This window comes from Argopecten irradians, chromosome 14 (genome assembly GCF_041381155.1).
Source record: "Argopecten irradians isolate NY chromosome 14, Ai_NY, whole genome shotgun sequence".
In the NCBI taxonomy this organism is placed as follows: domain Eukaryota; kingdom Metazoa; phylum Mollusca; class Bivalvia; order Pectinida; family Pectinidae; genus Argopecten; species Argopecten irradians.
The window spans coordinates 27334978-27354094 of record NC_091147.1 but is presented as its reverse complement, the minus strand read 5'-3'; the positions used below and the strand labels follow the sequence as shown (position 1 = coordinate 27354094).

The 19117-nt window shown below is 33.3% G+C and overlaps 1 protein-coding gene across 1 annotated transcript; it reads left to right on the top strand.

Moving 5' to 3' along the window:
• Positions 1-1271: 1271 nt before the first annotated feature.
• LOC138307771 (zinc finger protein ZIC 4-like) lies at positions 1272-14826 on the top strand. The gene is made up of 2 exons (XM_069248648.1): positions 1272-2379; positions 12776-14826. Exons 1-2 carry the CDS (start codon positions 1506-1508, stop codon positions 13303-13305), a joined length of 1404 nt encoding a protein of 467 aa, XP_069104749.1. The 5' UTR covers positions 1272-1505; the 3' UTR covers positions 13306-14826.
• The last annotated feature ends 4291 nt before the right edge of the window (positions 14827-19117 follow it).

Sequence of the window (19117 nt, the reverse complement as noted above, 5' to 3'; positions counted from 1 at the left end):
ATCAAATAACATACATGTATAGTAAGATTTGGTGAAATCAGACATATTAAAGATGCTCCACAGCTGACAAATTGTATGTTTTCATTATCAAAAACAGGAGCAGACGATTTAGTATTTTTCTCTAGTTACAAAAGTTACTTACTTTACACCATTACCATCATTGAAAAGTTTGAGCTTCTAATTTTCCTTCAAGTTAAAAATATGAAAAATAATTAATTGCATCCCAAAAAAAATCCGTGGCACTATATCCTATATGGAATGAAGTACTTATTGCCCATGACCCAAAGGCAAAATTAATTATTTTATATTATTTTTTGTGTTAATAAGGAATATGTATACATGATTTAACACTAACTATTGTTCAAATGATGAATGGCATTTATGCTCTGTCGACGGTGGAGCATCTTTAAGCACCAATTGCACATTATCTGTTCTCTTCAGCTTTGGTTCTCTTCAGCTTCTGACTTTACGATTATATATTTTTAAAGTTAATTCAATCATTTCATATACCGAATAATATTATTTGTGAAAATATTTAGACATGAATAATTTAACCAATATTGTTTATTACAAAATACACGAGAAAATAATCATACAATGTATTACAACACATTTAGGCTTTGATAGTTAGTAATTTCAATGTATTTTGCGATGATGGGTTTAACTCAATCAAAAGATAAAGCTGTGTTAGTGTTTTTATCATATATTATTAATACGATTTTTGATTGCTTTCATATTCAAATTTCGATCAAAATATTTAGATAAATATGTTAACATTCTTTGGAAAACAAAGAAGAGCAAACGGAAAATAAGAACATTGGATTGTTCATTAGGATATGTCTCTGTTTTTATAAAATCTAAACTGCGATTGTTAAAATTACACATTTTGTATTCAATATTTTGTATAGAAAAAAATGAAATTAGAATGACTTCAAGAAAAAAAAAATATGATTGATATTATATTGTTTATCAAATTAGATTTTATCTATTTACCTGCAGTATTGTGGGACGATAAAAAATGAACATCCCCATATGAAACTATATGAAATAGTGTTTAGAAAATATCATCGAAATTTGAAAATGGTATTCCGGATTAAAAACGTTTAGAAGTCCTTGTGAACTTGTGAAACATAAAGGGGTGGCCGACAATCTGACAATCAATCCGGCCTACCGCCAATCACCGACTGCGAGGGGCGTGGCTTAAGATTAAGCAGCCTGCAGTGCAAACAACTTGGACTGAAACATTCCACCACAGTTCACAGTTTGTCGGCGTGTCTCTGTAGGAATCGATGGTGTGTTTATATTACTACTACTGCTGATAGTTTTGTCTACTTTTAAACACCCGATAAGTCTATACATACATAGTCATGGACTAAATTTAGCCGGATATCAGTGTTTGAATTCGCCATACAAACAAATCATTTTTAACTTAAAGGGTGACAAAGTGGTATATTGAGAAAACATTTTGTTGACAATTGCATTTTTCGCTCAATGTGTGCTCAACGATGATCGGCACTTTTGTGGAGCGAAGCGACCCCCAGCATCTGTCATCCCCGGGGGTGGGATACGGTCACCCCGAGGGTAGCGCCATGGTGCAAAATCAACAATACGGTTACTACAATGGACAAGCCAGTGGGTACGGTGTACCATATAGCAATGTAGGAAATCTCAACTCTCGGGAATTATTTCTCCGACGGACGGCGGAGTTCGGACTGTCCGGTAGTGAAGTGTCCAGTAACGTGTCCTCTCGTCCAGGGATGTTATTTCCTCCGCCGTCCAGTGGCTTTCACTCCCAACACCACCAGGATGTGAGTCCGCACGTCCTTCTTCAGGGACTACATGACGTAACGTCATATCATAACCCGAGGCAGCACATGCATGGACAACCAGGGTACTACATGTCGGGACATAGCTCGGAATATATTTCCAGGAACGACCAAATGGGACTAAATCCGGCGTCGAGACCAGAACAATATGGTCACGAGAATCAACCCTTTATGAACCCTATTAACATGTTACAGAATGGGACTGGTCCCTTTTTCAGATATATGCGGCCCCCAATAAAGCAGGAACGCACGTGCATGTGGATCGACCCGGACCAACCGGAACCTAAAAAGCCTTGTAATAAAGTATTTTTTACCATGCACGAAATTGTGAATCATATTACGATTGACCATGTTGGAGGGCCGGAACAGGCCAACCATACCTGTTTTTGGCAGGAGTGTCCGAGAGAGGGAAAGCCCTTCAAGGCCAAATACAAACTAGTAAACCACATCCGTGTCCATACCGGAGAGAAACCTTTTCCTTGTCCGTTTCCGGGATGTGGAAAAGTGTTCGCCCGAAGTGAGAACCTCAAGATTCATAAACGAATACATACGGGTAGGTTTTCATATTAATGAAGTTTTTAATTTTTTCCTGTTTATTTTATTTGATCACATGATTGCAAATGACATGGTAAATAGACTAACTTTCAAGGTTCGGATATCAAAATTCTACATATGAAAAATATCAAGGTGTTGTAAATTCTTTAGTTTGAAAGTTTGGTTAAAGACAAAAATGTTACAGAATCAGTACACAGCCGAGGTTGTTAACCTTATGTAAAACTTCATTAAGCTAAAGATTATTTGACAAAATGTCAAAGAAAAAATTCATAATTTGACTAATATATCCAAAATCTTAAATAAATAAAATTTATTTAGCATTTTCCATTATGTCATTTCAAAAATTTACCACAAAAATTCGAATATAATTAGATACAGGAAAATGAAATTGGTTTTATTAACCGAAGACTTGGAAGATCTAATTAATAATTAAATTTCTGAGTGATATAATTACTAGTTTACTTTACACATTTTTAAAATTCTGGTTAATGAAATTAGCGTCAGGGCCGAATTCACCCTCTCATGTACATCAGTAATTTGTCCACTTTGTCTTAATTTGTATGCTCAAGATTTTAATGAGAAGCAATCGTCATTAAGTCTGTAGCATTTAACTGACTTCGTTTTTTAAGGACCCACTTCATGTGAAGATGATACAAGGTAATAAAATTTGAAACATTATAACGAATCAAGTTGCGTAATCGGTATAAAGAATTAAAACTATTTTCATATCTTAAATAGTATATAGTTTTAATGCATTACGCAAATTTTCCAACATCGACGTCTGATCTGAGCCATTTGATTCTTTAAATGATTATCAATTTTGAAATTCAAATTCTATAAACAAAATTGATTAGAATTAAGACAGGTTTTCTTACCTTTAACATAAAATTTATTTGTAGAGTAAACGTCGCTTTTTGTCATTCTTTCACTAATTTTGTTATGATCATATTTTTATTCTCAGATTATACATGATAATACGATAAAGTAGCTGTTAGAATATATTATATAAGGACAACGACAGTTGACATTCAAAATAAATATGAATGTGATATTTTTGTCAATGTTACATGTATAGAACAATCATTCTTTTCCATCTTTAAATATTTTGGGTCTATGGGTACAGCGCATTTGGGAACTATACATTGCCGAAACACCACTCACACCCCTAAAACATTATTTATACTTGTGTCAAAATAATAAACTTACTCTGAGAACCTTGCTTGGGTTCAGGACTTCAGGTTGCAGAAAACTTGAATTTCTATCAGCTGTTAAAAAGTCTTTTAGTGCTAAACCGCATCTTAAAATCTGTTTTCCATGTGGGGGCAAGCATTTGTCATGTTACCAAATATCCCTGTGGACCCGTACAAAAATCACTACCGTGTCCTAATAGTAGTAGAAAACATCGTCAAGTAGTCGTTATAAATATTTACCAATTCCCACCAGCCTCGATTTGTCTTGGTGTTAGCTTGGTTCAGGCTGTATAGGTTTTGTGACGTCTAAGATTGGCGAGTATATATAGTCTAATATACACTATACGTAAGTTCACTCTGAACCTCAAAAGGCAGATGTTATTTCCACCAAAATCTTTTGCGGTCCCCCGTGAGAAATTGAGTTCGTGGATTTTCCCTGTGAGCATACTATCGTCATTATCAACTCTCGATATATATATTGAAAACATATATCTTTAACGGACGCAGATCGTATGAAAAACGACTCTTTCACGCATATGAAAAGTCCAGCATTGTAGATGGCAAAACACATATAAAAAACGTTATGATTATTTCGACAGAAATGCCCTCAACTTTGATCTAGTTTGCTAGAAATACTCCGCGGTCACATATTCTCCATTTTTGCTGCTTTTAAGCTATGGTTAGAATCGGGAAACGGAAAATATGGCTTGGGCGTTTGAAGTGTATGGAGTAATTACGCTACTATATGTATCGGCTTGTGCTGTCTTCCTCATCAACGCAGAGAAAGCCTAAAAGGCGGTATACATCAAAGGAAAAGTAATTAATGACGGTATAATTGATGTAACGGTATTTTATATTAAATATTAGATTCATTTTCCTTCGTGAACCGTTAAAGAAGCGAGAGCATTTAGTATACAGAATGTGTGTCTAATGCTTATAGTAAAATTCTCGTGAATCTATCATTCACGTGTGTTGGTGAAGTTTATGGGAAGCGATGAAGGTAAATATTTAGGGTTGTATCTGTTAATTAAGTCAGAAAAGCAAACAGAAATAATAACGCACAAATGTCTCTTAATTTGAAAGTTTTTTGATGTTGGTATGTTTAAGCTTACTCAACAGTGTGAACATCTGAATGTACAATTATTTACGCTGCGGTTAAATTAATAAACAAGAGTTATCTAATTTACAAAAGTAAATACAAATTTATAACACTTCTTTAAACGACCAAATAATACAAGCATAAACAATAATATATTTCATAGATTTTCTTTTCAAATTATATTTTGATTATAATTAGTGAAAATCCCTTAGCATGTAAAGAAAGGCATGTATTGAAATATCAAATGTCAACATACGTACGTGTTGAATGAGATTTTATCGATTCCAATTTTATATTTGATGTTAATTATAATTAGTGAAACTTCATAAGCTTGTAAACAAAGTCATATATGGAAATATGAACATAAGTGGTAATGAATAAGTTTACAAACGCTAATCCTCCGAAACTACTTATGGTTTCTGTTCTGATATGGTAATTATGTAAACAGATATTAACTGATAATGGGCATGGACTGTATCGCGCCCAATTGATTGTCTAATGTTGATCCCATTAAATCATTAAAGTGGGTCGGACTGTTTACTGTTCAAGACGCGCTGGTAGCTAGAAAGACACCAAATGACCTAGACAATGTAAAGTTGTCTAGCTAGATAAACTTAACCATTTATAATTACCATCCCCAAAAATAGGACGGTATCGCATTTTCATTTTATGGATGCAATTATGTATGCTTAAGATTTAAAAGTTTAAAGATTGCTGAAATGCTTTGTAATGTCACTTCATTGTATGTTCGTGTTTTTTTTATTAAAGTTTCATATATTATGACTATAATTTTAAACAAACTAATTATAAGGTCCTTGATAATAGTTTTACCTGAATTAATCTTAACAGATATTTATAAACATCATATTAAGGCTTTTCAGTATGGATTAAGTTGAATTATTAAAATCCGTTTTCAGACGTCATTAAAGAAAACTGCTATTTCGACATAAAATTATGCCAAAATAACAAAGTAATTTCGATACTGTTCCTAGAGTATTGTTTTGTTTCTTAACGTAAACAGCTGCATCTTTGTAAATAAATGACAACAATTTTATTAACGAAATTAGCACCGTACTTGATATCTTTCGTGATACGTTATGGTTGATGACCAAAATTACAACTGTTGCATTTTCATTTATATTATGTAACCATAAAGGAATTGTTGTCTTTAAAGGGTTTTTTATCGTTTTACTTTACGTTTTGTTCTCCGTGGACGTTATGTTATTCATTCGAAACTATTGTGGATCACAATGATCGGCCGGTATCCGGGGATATAGGGTAATAGGGAGTACACCGGTGGTTTTGCCTTTTTTCTGACATCGGACAACACAGATCAAAAATGTGTCACACATCATTTGCATAAAAAGGAGGCCGTGCGGTAATCGCACGGCGTCTGTTTCGAAAGAGAATTTTTTTGGGACCGGTGAGGCAGGGAATATCGACCGAACACATAATGCTAATCGGCCGATTATCATATGACGTCCGGGCGATAAACGGCCTTCTCGCCGGACATCGTACAAATATCGCCCGAATATCTTACGGACAACGAACGATAGTTGTATCAGGCCCGAATCGAATGTCGGGCGGTGTGATTGCCGCTCGATTCCCGGCCGAATATCGGACGATACTCAATAATGCGTGAAGGATATGTTGCCGATCATGAAAAATCTACGGGACACCGGAGAGATTTTAACTACGAGTTAAAATTCTTCGGGCACCTGCCCGGTTATGTATGAAAGCCTCGGCCACCGGCCGGCCATGTCTGGTGTCCGGCCGGAATCCAGACCAAAATGACTAAAACCTATGCCGGGAGTACGCCCTAAGCCTAATCGAAGGGGTTGTGACCGAAGCATAACCCGAAGTTCTATATTTATCTTTTGAGATATTTTAGATAATCGATTTCCTATATTATGAAACAATTGAACTTTTGGAAAAACATCGTAGGAAATTTGAACTAACATTTTGATTGCTATCTAAACCAATCCAAATTTATCATATCAAATTGACCCGATGAAATAAAAACTAGAACATTTATAATGTGATGGATTTAACTAACGATTCGAATATGAGTTACACATTTTCAAATCATTGGCTTCATATATCGCTTTTTAGGATCAATATTGCTCAAATTATATACTTCAGTATATATGTTTACAATAAATCCAATTTCGATTAAGTAATTGTTAAGAAATACACAGTTTCATTAAATTACGTTTGCTTAAAAGTAATTATTTTCCTCAAATTTACTTTTTAACTACTTGTGTTACAATAAATCACCTCTGACTTAGTAAATGTCGAAACAAATACATTATAATGTGGTCCTGTCTGAAACAAAGATCGATTATTTACATTAATCCAACAAATGTATTTCATAAAGCTCTAGCGCGAAGTGTACTACGTCTTGAAATCAAACAAAGGGGTTAGGGATAACAACGAATGTTAAAGAAAACAGGTTATCTAAATTAAAAAAAACCAGAGTGGCAAGATAAATGAGATAATAAAATAAATGAACAATTTACAGGTACCTGATTTGTCAGATCTTCTTTCCTCTTAATGAACATTTTTGCCTCATGATGTCCTCAACTTCTTGTCACTGGAGCTGTCTGTTGCTCAAACTGGAATTATGAAAAGAGAAAAAAAGCTGGAAGTTAAGAAATGTTAAATAACATAAGCTTATTTACCTAACTAATCATAATTTTAAGTACATATCTTAAATATAATATATAAATTACTTGCATTTTAGTATCGCAGAAGAAAATTTTAAACCATAACATGATAGAAATATATGCAAACAAACGTCAAAAGTCATGATTTTTCAATTCGACAAAAATTATTTTGAATACAGATATTATACAATCATGTTTTATGAAAATGTTAAGATATGTAAAGTAGGAAAAATTGAACAGTATATGACAATCAGTTTCTTGTCAAATAATATATATATAGAAACGTAATCATGAAATATCATATGAATACCACATTTTCATCTATTGATTATGTTGCAATAATCTACTGTTGGCAATATAATATATGTAGGATATTTGTAAATTCAAATATGTGGATAAAATGAAGAAAATCGATTTGAGATTTACATGATATCATATAGCTTATTTATGTTGCAATGCAATATACCCTTATCGTTGTGGGATATGGGGGTTCTCTACATTGCAGAATAAATTAATCCCATATATTCCCTGGGTACCACTCCCAGACTTTATGATCAAGGTTATAAACAGACCCTATTTGTGTTGACCAATTCAACTTATGCAAGTCTTATCATCTAGACAAACATAATAGCGTTGTAAGAACTCTCTGAATTAAAATTGAAAAATGATATACCTGTATACTCCAGAGAAATATAATAAGAAAGATTGAATTTCTGTTATAATTATCCGGACACAACGTACAAATTTACCAGTAGTCGTTTGTGTAATGAACAATAATAGGCTTGCTCTTCCCGCCGTGTAATGAAAATATCAAGTAACACTAGAGGAAAACTGGGGCATTATGTCTCTCAATTAGCATTATGTAAAACCTTACATTGTGTTGGTAATTGATTGTAATCCAAGAGAGGGGTGTATCATTGTTAGACATAGTAATATGCGTGATACAGCATACCTATTATCCGTATTCAAAAACTTTTTTTTCATCACCATGGACATATTCAACAAATCCTTACAAGTCATTATTTGAATTTGTGTTAAAAGCTCTCCATGAACAAACAAATTTATATATAAACGTTTATTATTTAAAATTGGTATTTGATATTTATAATTTTTTCTATAATCTTGGAAAAAGCACAATTAGAATCAACTTTTGATGATAATTTCTTATCTTTAAGAATAACATAACGATACATTTCACTTTGCTGAACTGTTCTGTGAAAAGCTAACTGAAGAATGAAGATGATATGGACACTAACTTTTCGTAATTATGTAAAGTCATAGTATAAAAAATACACACTATTCCTTTCTTTGTTGCAATAAACTTTGTTTCTGTCAAGAAAAACTAGTTAAAACGTTTCCATCGTGTTAAGAAACTCGTTCGGTTTATAGATCTAAGAAAGGCTGACCACATTGTGGAGCCATTTAGGTCTAAATTTATCACCGGAAAATTCCGTGATTTAAACACATAGTGCATATTGATTACCCTGCCATGACATGATGACGGTGGTTCCAACTTTGCTTACGGGAACTTAATGATAAGAAATGCTCTTTTCGTATATCATTGATCAATTACACGACTCGAACGCGCCGCCCTAATTATCTGGAGAAATAATCCCTGGGTGATTGAAAACAACTGGATTATTGGTCGACGGGGGCTCCTGATGAGAAAATCATAGAGCCGGGGTTGTGTAACATGGTTGAAGCCCGGCTGGGAAACAGGTTGTTTTGGGGAGGGAAATTAATCCGCCCAGGCGGTGTTACGTCTACTGAGATGGGAGGGGGACACAGACATAACGCGGCATAGACATCCTACTGGGGTACTTCAACCATAGCTAACCAGACCATGCCATTTAGCAGAACAACTCTCATATCACTTGTTTGTTGTTTGAAATCAACAGTATTGGTATGGAATATATTACTACATTAAGTTGATCTATCACTTGTTATTAATCATATGATTTATTAAAATACTTTAGTAAGGCGAATAATGTTATGATAAAGCAAAGTACATTATAATCAATATTATGGGGTAAAGTGTCTACAACAAGACATTCTATAGCTTGTCATTGATAATTATGATATGATCATGTTTAGTAAAATAGATAAGGAAAATATAACTCTCTTAAGTTATGGTAAAGCAAAGTAAACTATAATTGAAGACGACATATTACACGTGTGTTCAAAACTTTTAGAAATGACACTAATTTCAAGCATAATGCACAAGATTAGTTGACTATTATCCAATTTGGAAATACAAAATAGTTTTTTATCTTGATTTTAATATCAAACGCAAAGCAAAAATAATGAACAAGGGAATATAAAAAATAAAATAAGCAAACTGAATCTGTATTCTTATGAGAATTTTTTATAACACGTTACAGTCATCATATGATTTTGAATGACATTCGAAATATATATGTTTTCAAACCTGATCTTAGTTAGAGATTGATAATAAAAATAACAACTTAAACAATTACAAATAAGAAGAAATGTAATTTGTGACAACTATTGCATAACAGGTTAATGATTCCGTGTATTCTACTGATGATGAGATGTTTTAGTGATTTTTTTTTTCAAAACAGATCGTAAATAGAAAGCAACTAATGATAAAAAGATAAATAATAAATAAAAATATAACGCAAAAAATAGACATACACAGTAATTTTCGACATCTATTGGATAATATATTTTGACTCTCCTATTATTTCAAAACTGAAAGTGGAATAACATTCCAGAATCTTTTTGCGGAACAATCATTAAAATAAACCCAAAACATTGACTTGTTGACAGGCGTTGGGTAACATTTTATCTCGCTCATGTCTCATATATACAGCTGTAAACGAAAGTGGGCGGGGCTTGGGTGTCACTGCTAGAGATAATAAGAAATAATGGGTTTTCTACAGTAGGTGTTTAGCTTGGCAGATTCGTGTATTTTGTTGTATGGGCCAGGACTATTACGATTTTGGTACTGTCTACCCCTATTAGGTTTGTGGTATGGGCTAGTTCTATTAGGTATGTGGTAGGGACAAGAGTTTTTATGATTGTGGTATGGACCAAGACTTTAGGTATGTGGTATAGACTAGGTAAATTCGATTTGTGGTATGGGCCAGGGTGTTTATACTTGTGGTACGGACTAGGTCTATTAGTTTTGTGGTATTGGCAAAGTGATGGTATGGGCTAGGTCTATTAGTTTTGTGATATTGACAAAGTGTTGGTAAGGGCTAGATCTAATAGTTTTGTGGTATTGGCAAAGTGTTTGTATGGGCTAGGTCTATTAAGTTTTGGTATGGGCTAGGTCTATTAAGTTTGTGGTACAGGTTAAGTCTATTAAGTTTATGGTACGGGACAGGTCCATTAGGTTATGGTATGGGCCAAGTATATTCGATTTGTGGTATGGGTTAGATCTTCTAGATTTAAGGTTTGAACCAGGTTTATTATGTTTCTGGTTAGGGCAAAGACTTTAGATATGTGGTATGGGCTATATCTATTCGATTTGTGGAATGGACCAGGTTTTTTATGATTGTGGTATGGGCCAAGACGTAAGGTATGTGGTATGGGCTATATATATTCGTTTTGTGGAATGGGCCAGGTTTTTATGTTTCTGGTATAGGCCAAGACTTTAGGTATGTGGTATGGGCTATGTATATTCAATTTGTGGAATGGGTCAGGTTTTTTATGATTGTGGTATGGGCCAGGCCTATAAGGTTTGTGGTATGGGCCAAGCCTATAAGGTATGTGGTATGGAGCTAATACATTTGAGTTAGTGGTATGGGCCAAGACTTTTGGTCTGTTGTATTATAGATCACCATATTCCGTTTGTGGTATTGGGTAAGTATCCAGATATACTCAATATATCTTTCCCTGACATTTAGTAGTATATATTCGTCTGTCGTATTATTTTTTTTCTCCCTGCTTTTTTGCTGACTCGTCATGCTGTGTACATTTTATAAGATATCTGCTCATCTCGCTGACTTTATGGTGATTTATTAAGTTATGCTTTATATTGTGTTCTAACATTTATTTCCTGGCGTTACAAATTTCATTACATTCCTTCTGAATTTTTACACATTGAGAACTAATACTAACAGCTGACTGTTACAAGAAGGAAGCAAAGGTTAGGAACGGTTCTATAATCATTTTTTTAGAATTGAACATTTTTGCATATTTCATAATTGGGAGTAGAAGTGACAACGAGATCCAAGATAGAGAAATCAACTCAAACATGAAGAAAAAACAACTTGAAATTGTAAATTTGTTTTCGTATCTTTTATGTAGTATCTTATACTGATATTAAATGTAAACAATTCATTTAAAAAACAGCTCAATGTATCTGTGAGCTAAAATATCGATTTTGAAAAGTTTCAGATGCTTTCAAATTGACGCAATTTTGTACTTATATTATCTGCGGTGAAAAAAATAAACAATGAATCATAAAATTAAGATATTACTTTCTGCAACCATAATAATACTCACTCGACCAAAGCCCAAACTAAAAATATATAACCCGTTTGAAGGAAATACTAGTCGCTTAAATGCGGAACAGACACGCTAGTGTTCTTGTCAAACAAAGGGTGACATTTTTTCTTTTTCAAAGTCGAGGACCTTATTTGTCAAATGTTCTTTCAGCTTCACAGCGCTAAGTCGATGAGACTATTATGTGATCCTGAATACCCAGGCCTTGTCCCATACACAGGTCGAACAGGCTCTCTTCAGAGATCAATTTGTTGTAAAGTAGACCACTTTCCATCCAGTGTTGAATGTGTGTCCGAAAGGCCCCATTCTACTGGCATTCCATAATTTGTGATGTCACTTTCAAGGTCAAGAGATTATACGTACGCACATGGAATTCTTACAGGTTGTCTTTCGGGGTAAAACCAACAACGTGGTGGTTCTTTTGTCAGAAAATCTTTGATAGGGATTAATATTGATAAATATGTCTTCCAGTTCCAAAGCATTATATGTCAATTTAAAACACCATTACGTATTGCCTTCCTACAAAGGTGTCAGACCTGCCTATGTCACCCGAGACAACGTTTCATTTTTTCAGTCTTCGATGAGCGTTCGCTTGTGTGAAGAAGTGTTCTAATCTTTGAAATATATTTTACATGGTGTTTTCGAAGTTTGAAGGGGATAATAAGTCTAAAACAATTGTAGTTTCTGATCCTACTTGGGGTTCAGCTCTATATGAATGGGCCGACTTGCGTTAACCTAATGACGATATACAATTACCTAGGTAATTTGTCATTATATTCGACAGTGTATTTTACTGAGATAACACTTTAAGTATAGTAACAATTCCTTTATCACAAGGAGACATTGTAGAAGCTCTATCGCATGAACTATCTTTGTTTGATTTGGATGACACAATTAAGCACTTCATTATCATAACAAATGCTTTTAATAGATTTGTTCATATATTTTTCTATTGATATATTGCAGGTGAAAAACCCTTCAAATGTGATTTTGACGGCTGTGACCGGAGATTTGCGAACAGTTCCGACCGGAAGAAGCACAGTCACGTGCACACAAGTGACAAGCCATACAATTGCCGCGTGAGGGGCTGTGACAAAAGCTATACTCACCCCAGCTCCTTAAGGAAGCACATGAAAATACATGGTGATATATCCCCGGATATGGAGAAATCGGACTCGGAGGATCACTCGGAAAGCAGTGAGTCTTTGACAAGGACGACGCCTTCCAATGACGTCACCATGCATTCGCACCAATCACCGCCTTCGACAGAAAGTGTAACGGACACCAAACCCATTTTGACGTCATCTGTTACGTCACACACGTCACACATGGACCAGAATAATGGAATATCCGTACCGGAAGTGCCTAAATTGAATGACTGGTTTGTTTGTCACCCGCGGACAATGACTTCTGCTCCTTCTAAAGAGCATACATCATTCCCTTCTATAGCGCCTTTATCGTCATTTCATCCAATGCCCATCATGCAATATTCGTAACAGGAAGTAACGTCATGTGATTCATTGTGCACCTGTCTTAATGATCTGAAGAAATGTGTTATTCATTGTGTCAAAGTCGTGAAAGTTATGAATAGTCTTCATAGTGAAGAACGTAAGCTGTAGCCTATACATAAACTGCAAAATTTCGTATATAAATATTCTATATATATACATAGACATTCATATATTATATAAAATATTAAAATATCAATGTCTTAAATGTAAAGTTTTAGTTATTGTTTTATTTTATTAAATATGGCTTCTTCCTTATAGAAGTGCATATATTTGTTACACACAACTGAAATCAACATCAATGTTGGAGCCTTATTTAGTCCATAACATCTGCTAGGTTATGCAATACTGTAAAACAACTTGTTTTCGTGGCGAATTATTTTCCTGTTATCGTTTTCACAGTGATTTGAATTTGCGATGTCATACGATTCTCTTTGATATGTACTACACAGTCGGATGGGTTTTTTTGTTATTGAGTTTTACGATGATTAATGTTCACGATTTTCTATTGTTCGCGAAATACTCGAAATGAAATCGCACGTGAAAATCAGTTGGTTTACTGTATAAAAAAGTCAGAAAAGACATCATAATTACATTTATGTAAAAAATAAAGACCTTGATTACAAATTTGGAATATACGTCTTTTGAAATACAAGTTTCAAGGTTGAAAAGAAACTTGTCCGAAATGTACTTGTCATGGCAACTATTGAACATCTTCAGTGGCAAATCACTTTTCTTAATAGCGTCCTTATATGGGTTCATGTTATAGTTATATCGAAGGATCCCCGTACATAGAGCATTTGGGTGCATTGCATATAAGTGTTACTGCTTAAATATTTTAAACTATTTTCATATTATCAATTAATGACCTTCATTGGTATATGATTACAACAATCGTAACATTACAAACATTACTAGCTTGTTTTACTTCAGTTAAAAGATTGTGATCTTGTGGTAGAAAGTGTTTTAACCCAGCTGACATTAGGTATCTTACAGTAGGATCCATAATAATACGTGACGATCCAGTATTAAATTTTCTAATGTGATAGATGTAGTTTCCATAGACTGTTAAAACTGTGGTATTTAAATGAAAAGGAGATCAAGAGTCACTTTCCATCTCGCCTTACTGTAGCTTAAACATCTATAGTTAATTTAGAATTATAACAAAGTGAAATAGATATTTACATGAATTATTTCTTCGGCACAATATGTAATGATGTCATTAACAGTCTGGGACCATAGACTTAAAATACTGAAGCCATAAGTTTAGGTACCAGTCTACCTATTATATTCTATGCTCTATTATGTTCAAGGCTTCTGATCATTATATGTTAATACATTGATTGATGTTAATATATGAACATGGCAAAGTGAAATTATGTTTCGCCCGATCTTTAAAAACTTTCCTCAATTCGATAATTAAGTGTTTTGTGTACAGTTTGCTTAAGCGTTTTCTGGATGAATCATTAAACCATCTTTAATGCACTCCATAATCGTTTTACGATAACATTTATATTTTGTTGTTGTTTTTTTTCTTTAGAAATTCATATGTTTATCAAGATAAGAATATATTGTTCTAAAATTTATATGCAATGCATATAATGTCAGAATTTTGATATCATAAATAATTTAGGAGATGCTTTGAATTACAGTAACATAGTGGTCTTCCTTGCAATTAAAGTATGTAAATCATAACATATGTGACATGAAGAACTGCAACATGATCACATACTTTTAATGAAGAGGCATGTTATGAAAATTACCAACATCTTCTAAGTGGCGTAGGGGTATCATTTGATTATTAAGGTTTTATAAACATGGATTGCATATTCATAAATCAAAAGTTTCATTATCAAGGAGGGTGATATTATCAAAAACGGGATCATATCAAACTATAACAATATATTATACTTATGAAAACAGTTACACTTTCATCAGAGTCCGTTTGATGTTTGACCTTGTGGTTAATTAGCTGAAACATTAATTAGATGCTGATGTTTTTCAGACGACCATTTAGTGCTTTGATTTCATTTTCTAAAAGGGTCTTTGTTTAGACTAGGTGCAGTCTTGGTGCAAATTCTCTCAACTCTAATTAAAAATTCATTTTAAACTGATTTTTAAATTAGTTTCATTTAAAGTCTAATCCTGTGATTTAATAAAATGATAGCATCATTAAAACGTTTCCGTAATTAAATGTATGAAATGAATGCTATATGAAAAATATCAAGTAGGATTTGTACATATTTTGCATTGGGTGTATTCTTTAACTTATGTTATCCACCGCCGCAGTTGAAACATAAATTTTGCATTGAACGTCAGTGTATCATTTTCTCGAAGTTTCAAACTATTCAAAAACCCATACAAGTCAAAGTTGATTTCATCTATTGATGAACCTTTTCATTTTTTTCATAATTGATATACACTTAAAATCGGCATTTCATTTATAAAGTACAATGTTGTTATATACCAATGTGGAAAGACGAAGTCCCTAAATCATGTACAAAATAAATTCGTTAAGACAACCTACCCCTTCATTAAAACATAAATAACACAATGGATTAGTTTACTTGTTTAATGCAACACAAAAATACCGATGTTTAACAAGTGTTGCAGATTCTTAATCGCAATTGTTACCCGTGTATTTCTGTCATTTTGTATCTCGGTTTTGTTATTTGAAAATGTAAGCCAAAACATATCAAACACAGATTTGTTTGGCTTCTTACATTATTGTTGAACTGATAGCAAAACATAATCATTCGTGATATTTATAACTCGAAGTATAGAAATGTTTGAATAAAGCTAATACCATGGTAATTTGAAAGCGTACACAAAATCTAAAAAAGCTCGTAACATTTTAATAGGTTGTTTGCAATAGTCTTTACATCTGTATTGATTTAAAATTGATAATAATCTTACGGTACACCCTGTATCTGACAGTCCGCCAACAGTTATCACAGAGGATGATAAGTTATAGATTCTCATAATTCCATTCATCCACGATGCTGTAGGGATTACTATCACTAACATTATAACCACCCCTGCGGTACACTGTACACGTGGTTGCCTGTGTTACTTTGAGGTTGGGCGTTGCTCTCTCTCTGTAATCAATGGAAATCTCTGCAGGCCTGTGACTGGTCAGTTTTTTTCCTCTGGAATTGCCTCCAGTTTTACTATGGAATAATCAACTATCTATCACTGGAGTTTAGATGTGGATATAACGACAGAAATAGTATTACATGGAGTATTGCGAATGCATTTCATCAGCACCATACAGCTATTTTGCCTTTCGCTCGACAGTGATACTTGAAGGCGACCAAACCCGAAACATTTAACGTGACTGCATACCAACTTCTTTTATGCGTTCAATGATCTTACGGATAAATGGAATCAGTAGTTAATCCGCAGAACATTTTTTTATGCTTATCATAATTTGACATAAAGCCGAATATGTTCTTGCCCACAACTTTAACAAATTATTTTCTTCCTCACAAAATGCTATCTTTTTGTGGTAAGTATTTTGCCTACCTCGGTTGTCATGACGTGTGCATGACAACCGAGGATAACAACAGTTACATCTATTAATATTTACACTTTCTGATATGAAGTAATTTTAAAGTGACCATGAAATGACGCTTTGAAAGAGATTGTGAAATAATGATTTAATTTATTATTTCATAACATTGTTTTAATTAACACCTACATTATAACAATAGCACAGTTATAATAATAATGAGTACACTTACAGACTTAAAGCTGATTGCTTACGGATTCTTTGCCCACAAGTATTATCACGATTATTTCGTCGTAAACCATTAGGGTTTTATTTTAACTATCATCAAATCAAAACTCGAATACAATAAAATACTAGCGAAGAACTCATTTATCAAAATTATTTATGAAAAAATGTCATTATGCAATTCCATGTCAATGACATATTTATCGAATGATATATTCTGAGATTGTCCATATCATGTTTCCCCAAACCCCGATAATAATAGCGTCGAGAGGACACATTTCCAGAATGTCAAATTTCAAAGGGAGATAATTATGACATAAACAAGAGGTTATTTACTTTTTATATGATTGAATACTTCAGTTATGAGTGTACTTCATTTGTTTTAAAGTCTGATAGCCTCAAATTGAAATACCATTCTGAATATTGTCGAGGCGTCACGTGTTTGTTTTAAAACATACATTAATGTATGATAACTTTCATATAAATCACGGTAGCATCCCTGGCGTGTATGTATATAGAAATGAAGAAAAATTGTTTTTGGACCATTCTTAATTCAATTATCCTAGTATGTTACTTTTGTTGGAAGCTAACAATTCTGAAAAACTATAAATAATTATTCTATACGGAAATATAGTACACATTTCACATCGTTCTTCAGGTTATCTTCTACAGATAAACTTGTCATCCATATTGCGATTTTGTGATAACGAACATCTGGACTAGTAACGGGTATTTGATGACACGTTTATTATCGGATACTTTGGCCTTGATGACTCAGTTACAAATGACACAACAAATCTTTTTGGTACATTCAGAAATGTCGTTTATAAATCAGCTGCTCGTATGATACATTTTTGAACATTATATAATATGATTGTATAAATTATTTCAACATTACCAATATAGACGTTACTGTATGTAAACTTGTTTTTTTAGACTATATGAACCTGATATTAACCGAGATAATATGAAGGTCATTTCATATGGGTATTTCACGCACACGTAACCACGTAGATAGTTTATGATCGTGTCCTTCTTTAGACATTGAATTCAGCCGCTATATGATATATCATTATAATAACCAGAAACTTGCAGTTAGTCATTATTTACAGAAATTGTGGAAAAAACCCAATTCATTAAAGATTTTTTGAAGCAACTGAGATTATTTAAAGACAATATCCTATGTATACGAAATTGTATTTGTATTTTACTTAAAATTGGATGAAGCATTCTGAAAACCAATACATTTTCACGTGCGGTTGAATTTCGCGTATTTCATAAATAGGTAGCAATCGCGAAGATAAATCTCCGCGAAAATGTTTCAAACATATGTACTGTAGTTCAATATGAGTCAAAATCGCGAAAAAGTCGTTATATATGAAAACGCGAAATTAAGTCGGCACGAAAAAGTCGTAAAATATGAAAACGCGAAATTACGTCACCATAAAAAGGTCGTTAGATATGAAAACGCGAAAGTAAGTTGCCATAAAAAAGTGGTTGAATATGAAAACGCGAAATAAATCGCAATGAAAGAGTCGTTAAATATGAAAACGCGAAATTAGGTCGCCATGAATATAAGTTGGTTTACAATAAATCCCGTAATCTGTTCAGAGATTTTCATAATTGTGTATTATGTAAACATTTTTCCTCTGAAACGGACAAAACATTTTGCATCAAAGTCATTTATGTGATGATGGCATTGCGGTATCAAAATCAAACTTCGTTTGTACTCTCAAAGAGTTTTATTGACGTGTTCTTTGTGTATATTAACTATAATTGTGATATTTACTAAATTCTAATTGACCTAACACTTTTATAAAGACACACTTTCCGTTCACCAGTATGATATAATATTAATTATAAAATGATAAATATTATTGTATAATACTTCTTTATACAGTAACAATGTGTTATGAATCTACTTATGATTTTCTCACCTCGACATTAAATCTGTTTGTGTAATATACATTTCATTGTTTATGCTATCGATTTCGCATGTTGATTACAAATCAGCGGAAAGGCGACCTGGTATCAGCGTCCGAGTCTGTACGGGTGTTATCGGTC

Coding starts and splice junctions, on each gene's coding strand:
- LOC138307771 (XM_069248648.1), top strand. CDS start 1,506: ATGATCGGCACTTTTGTGGAGCGAAGCGACCCCCAGCATCTGTCATCC. Junction 2,380..12,775: donor TCATAAACGAATACATACGG/GTAGGTTTTCAT, acceptor GATATATTGCAG/GTGAAAAACCCTTCAAATGT.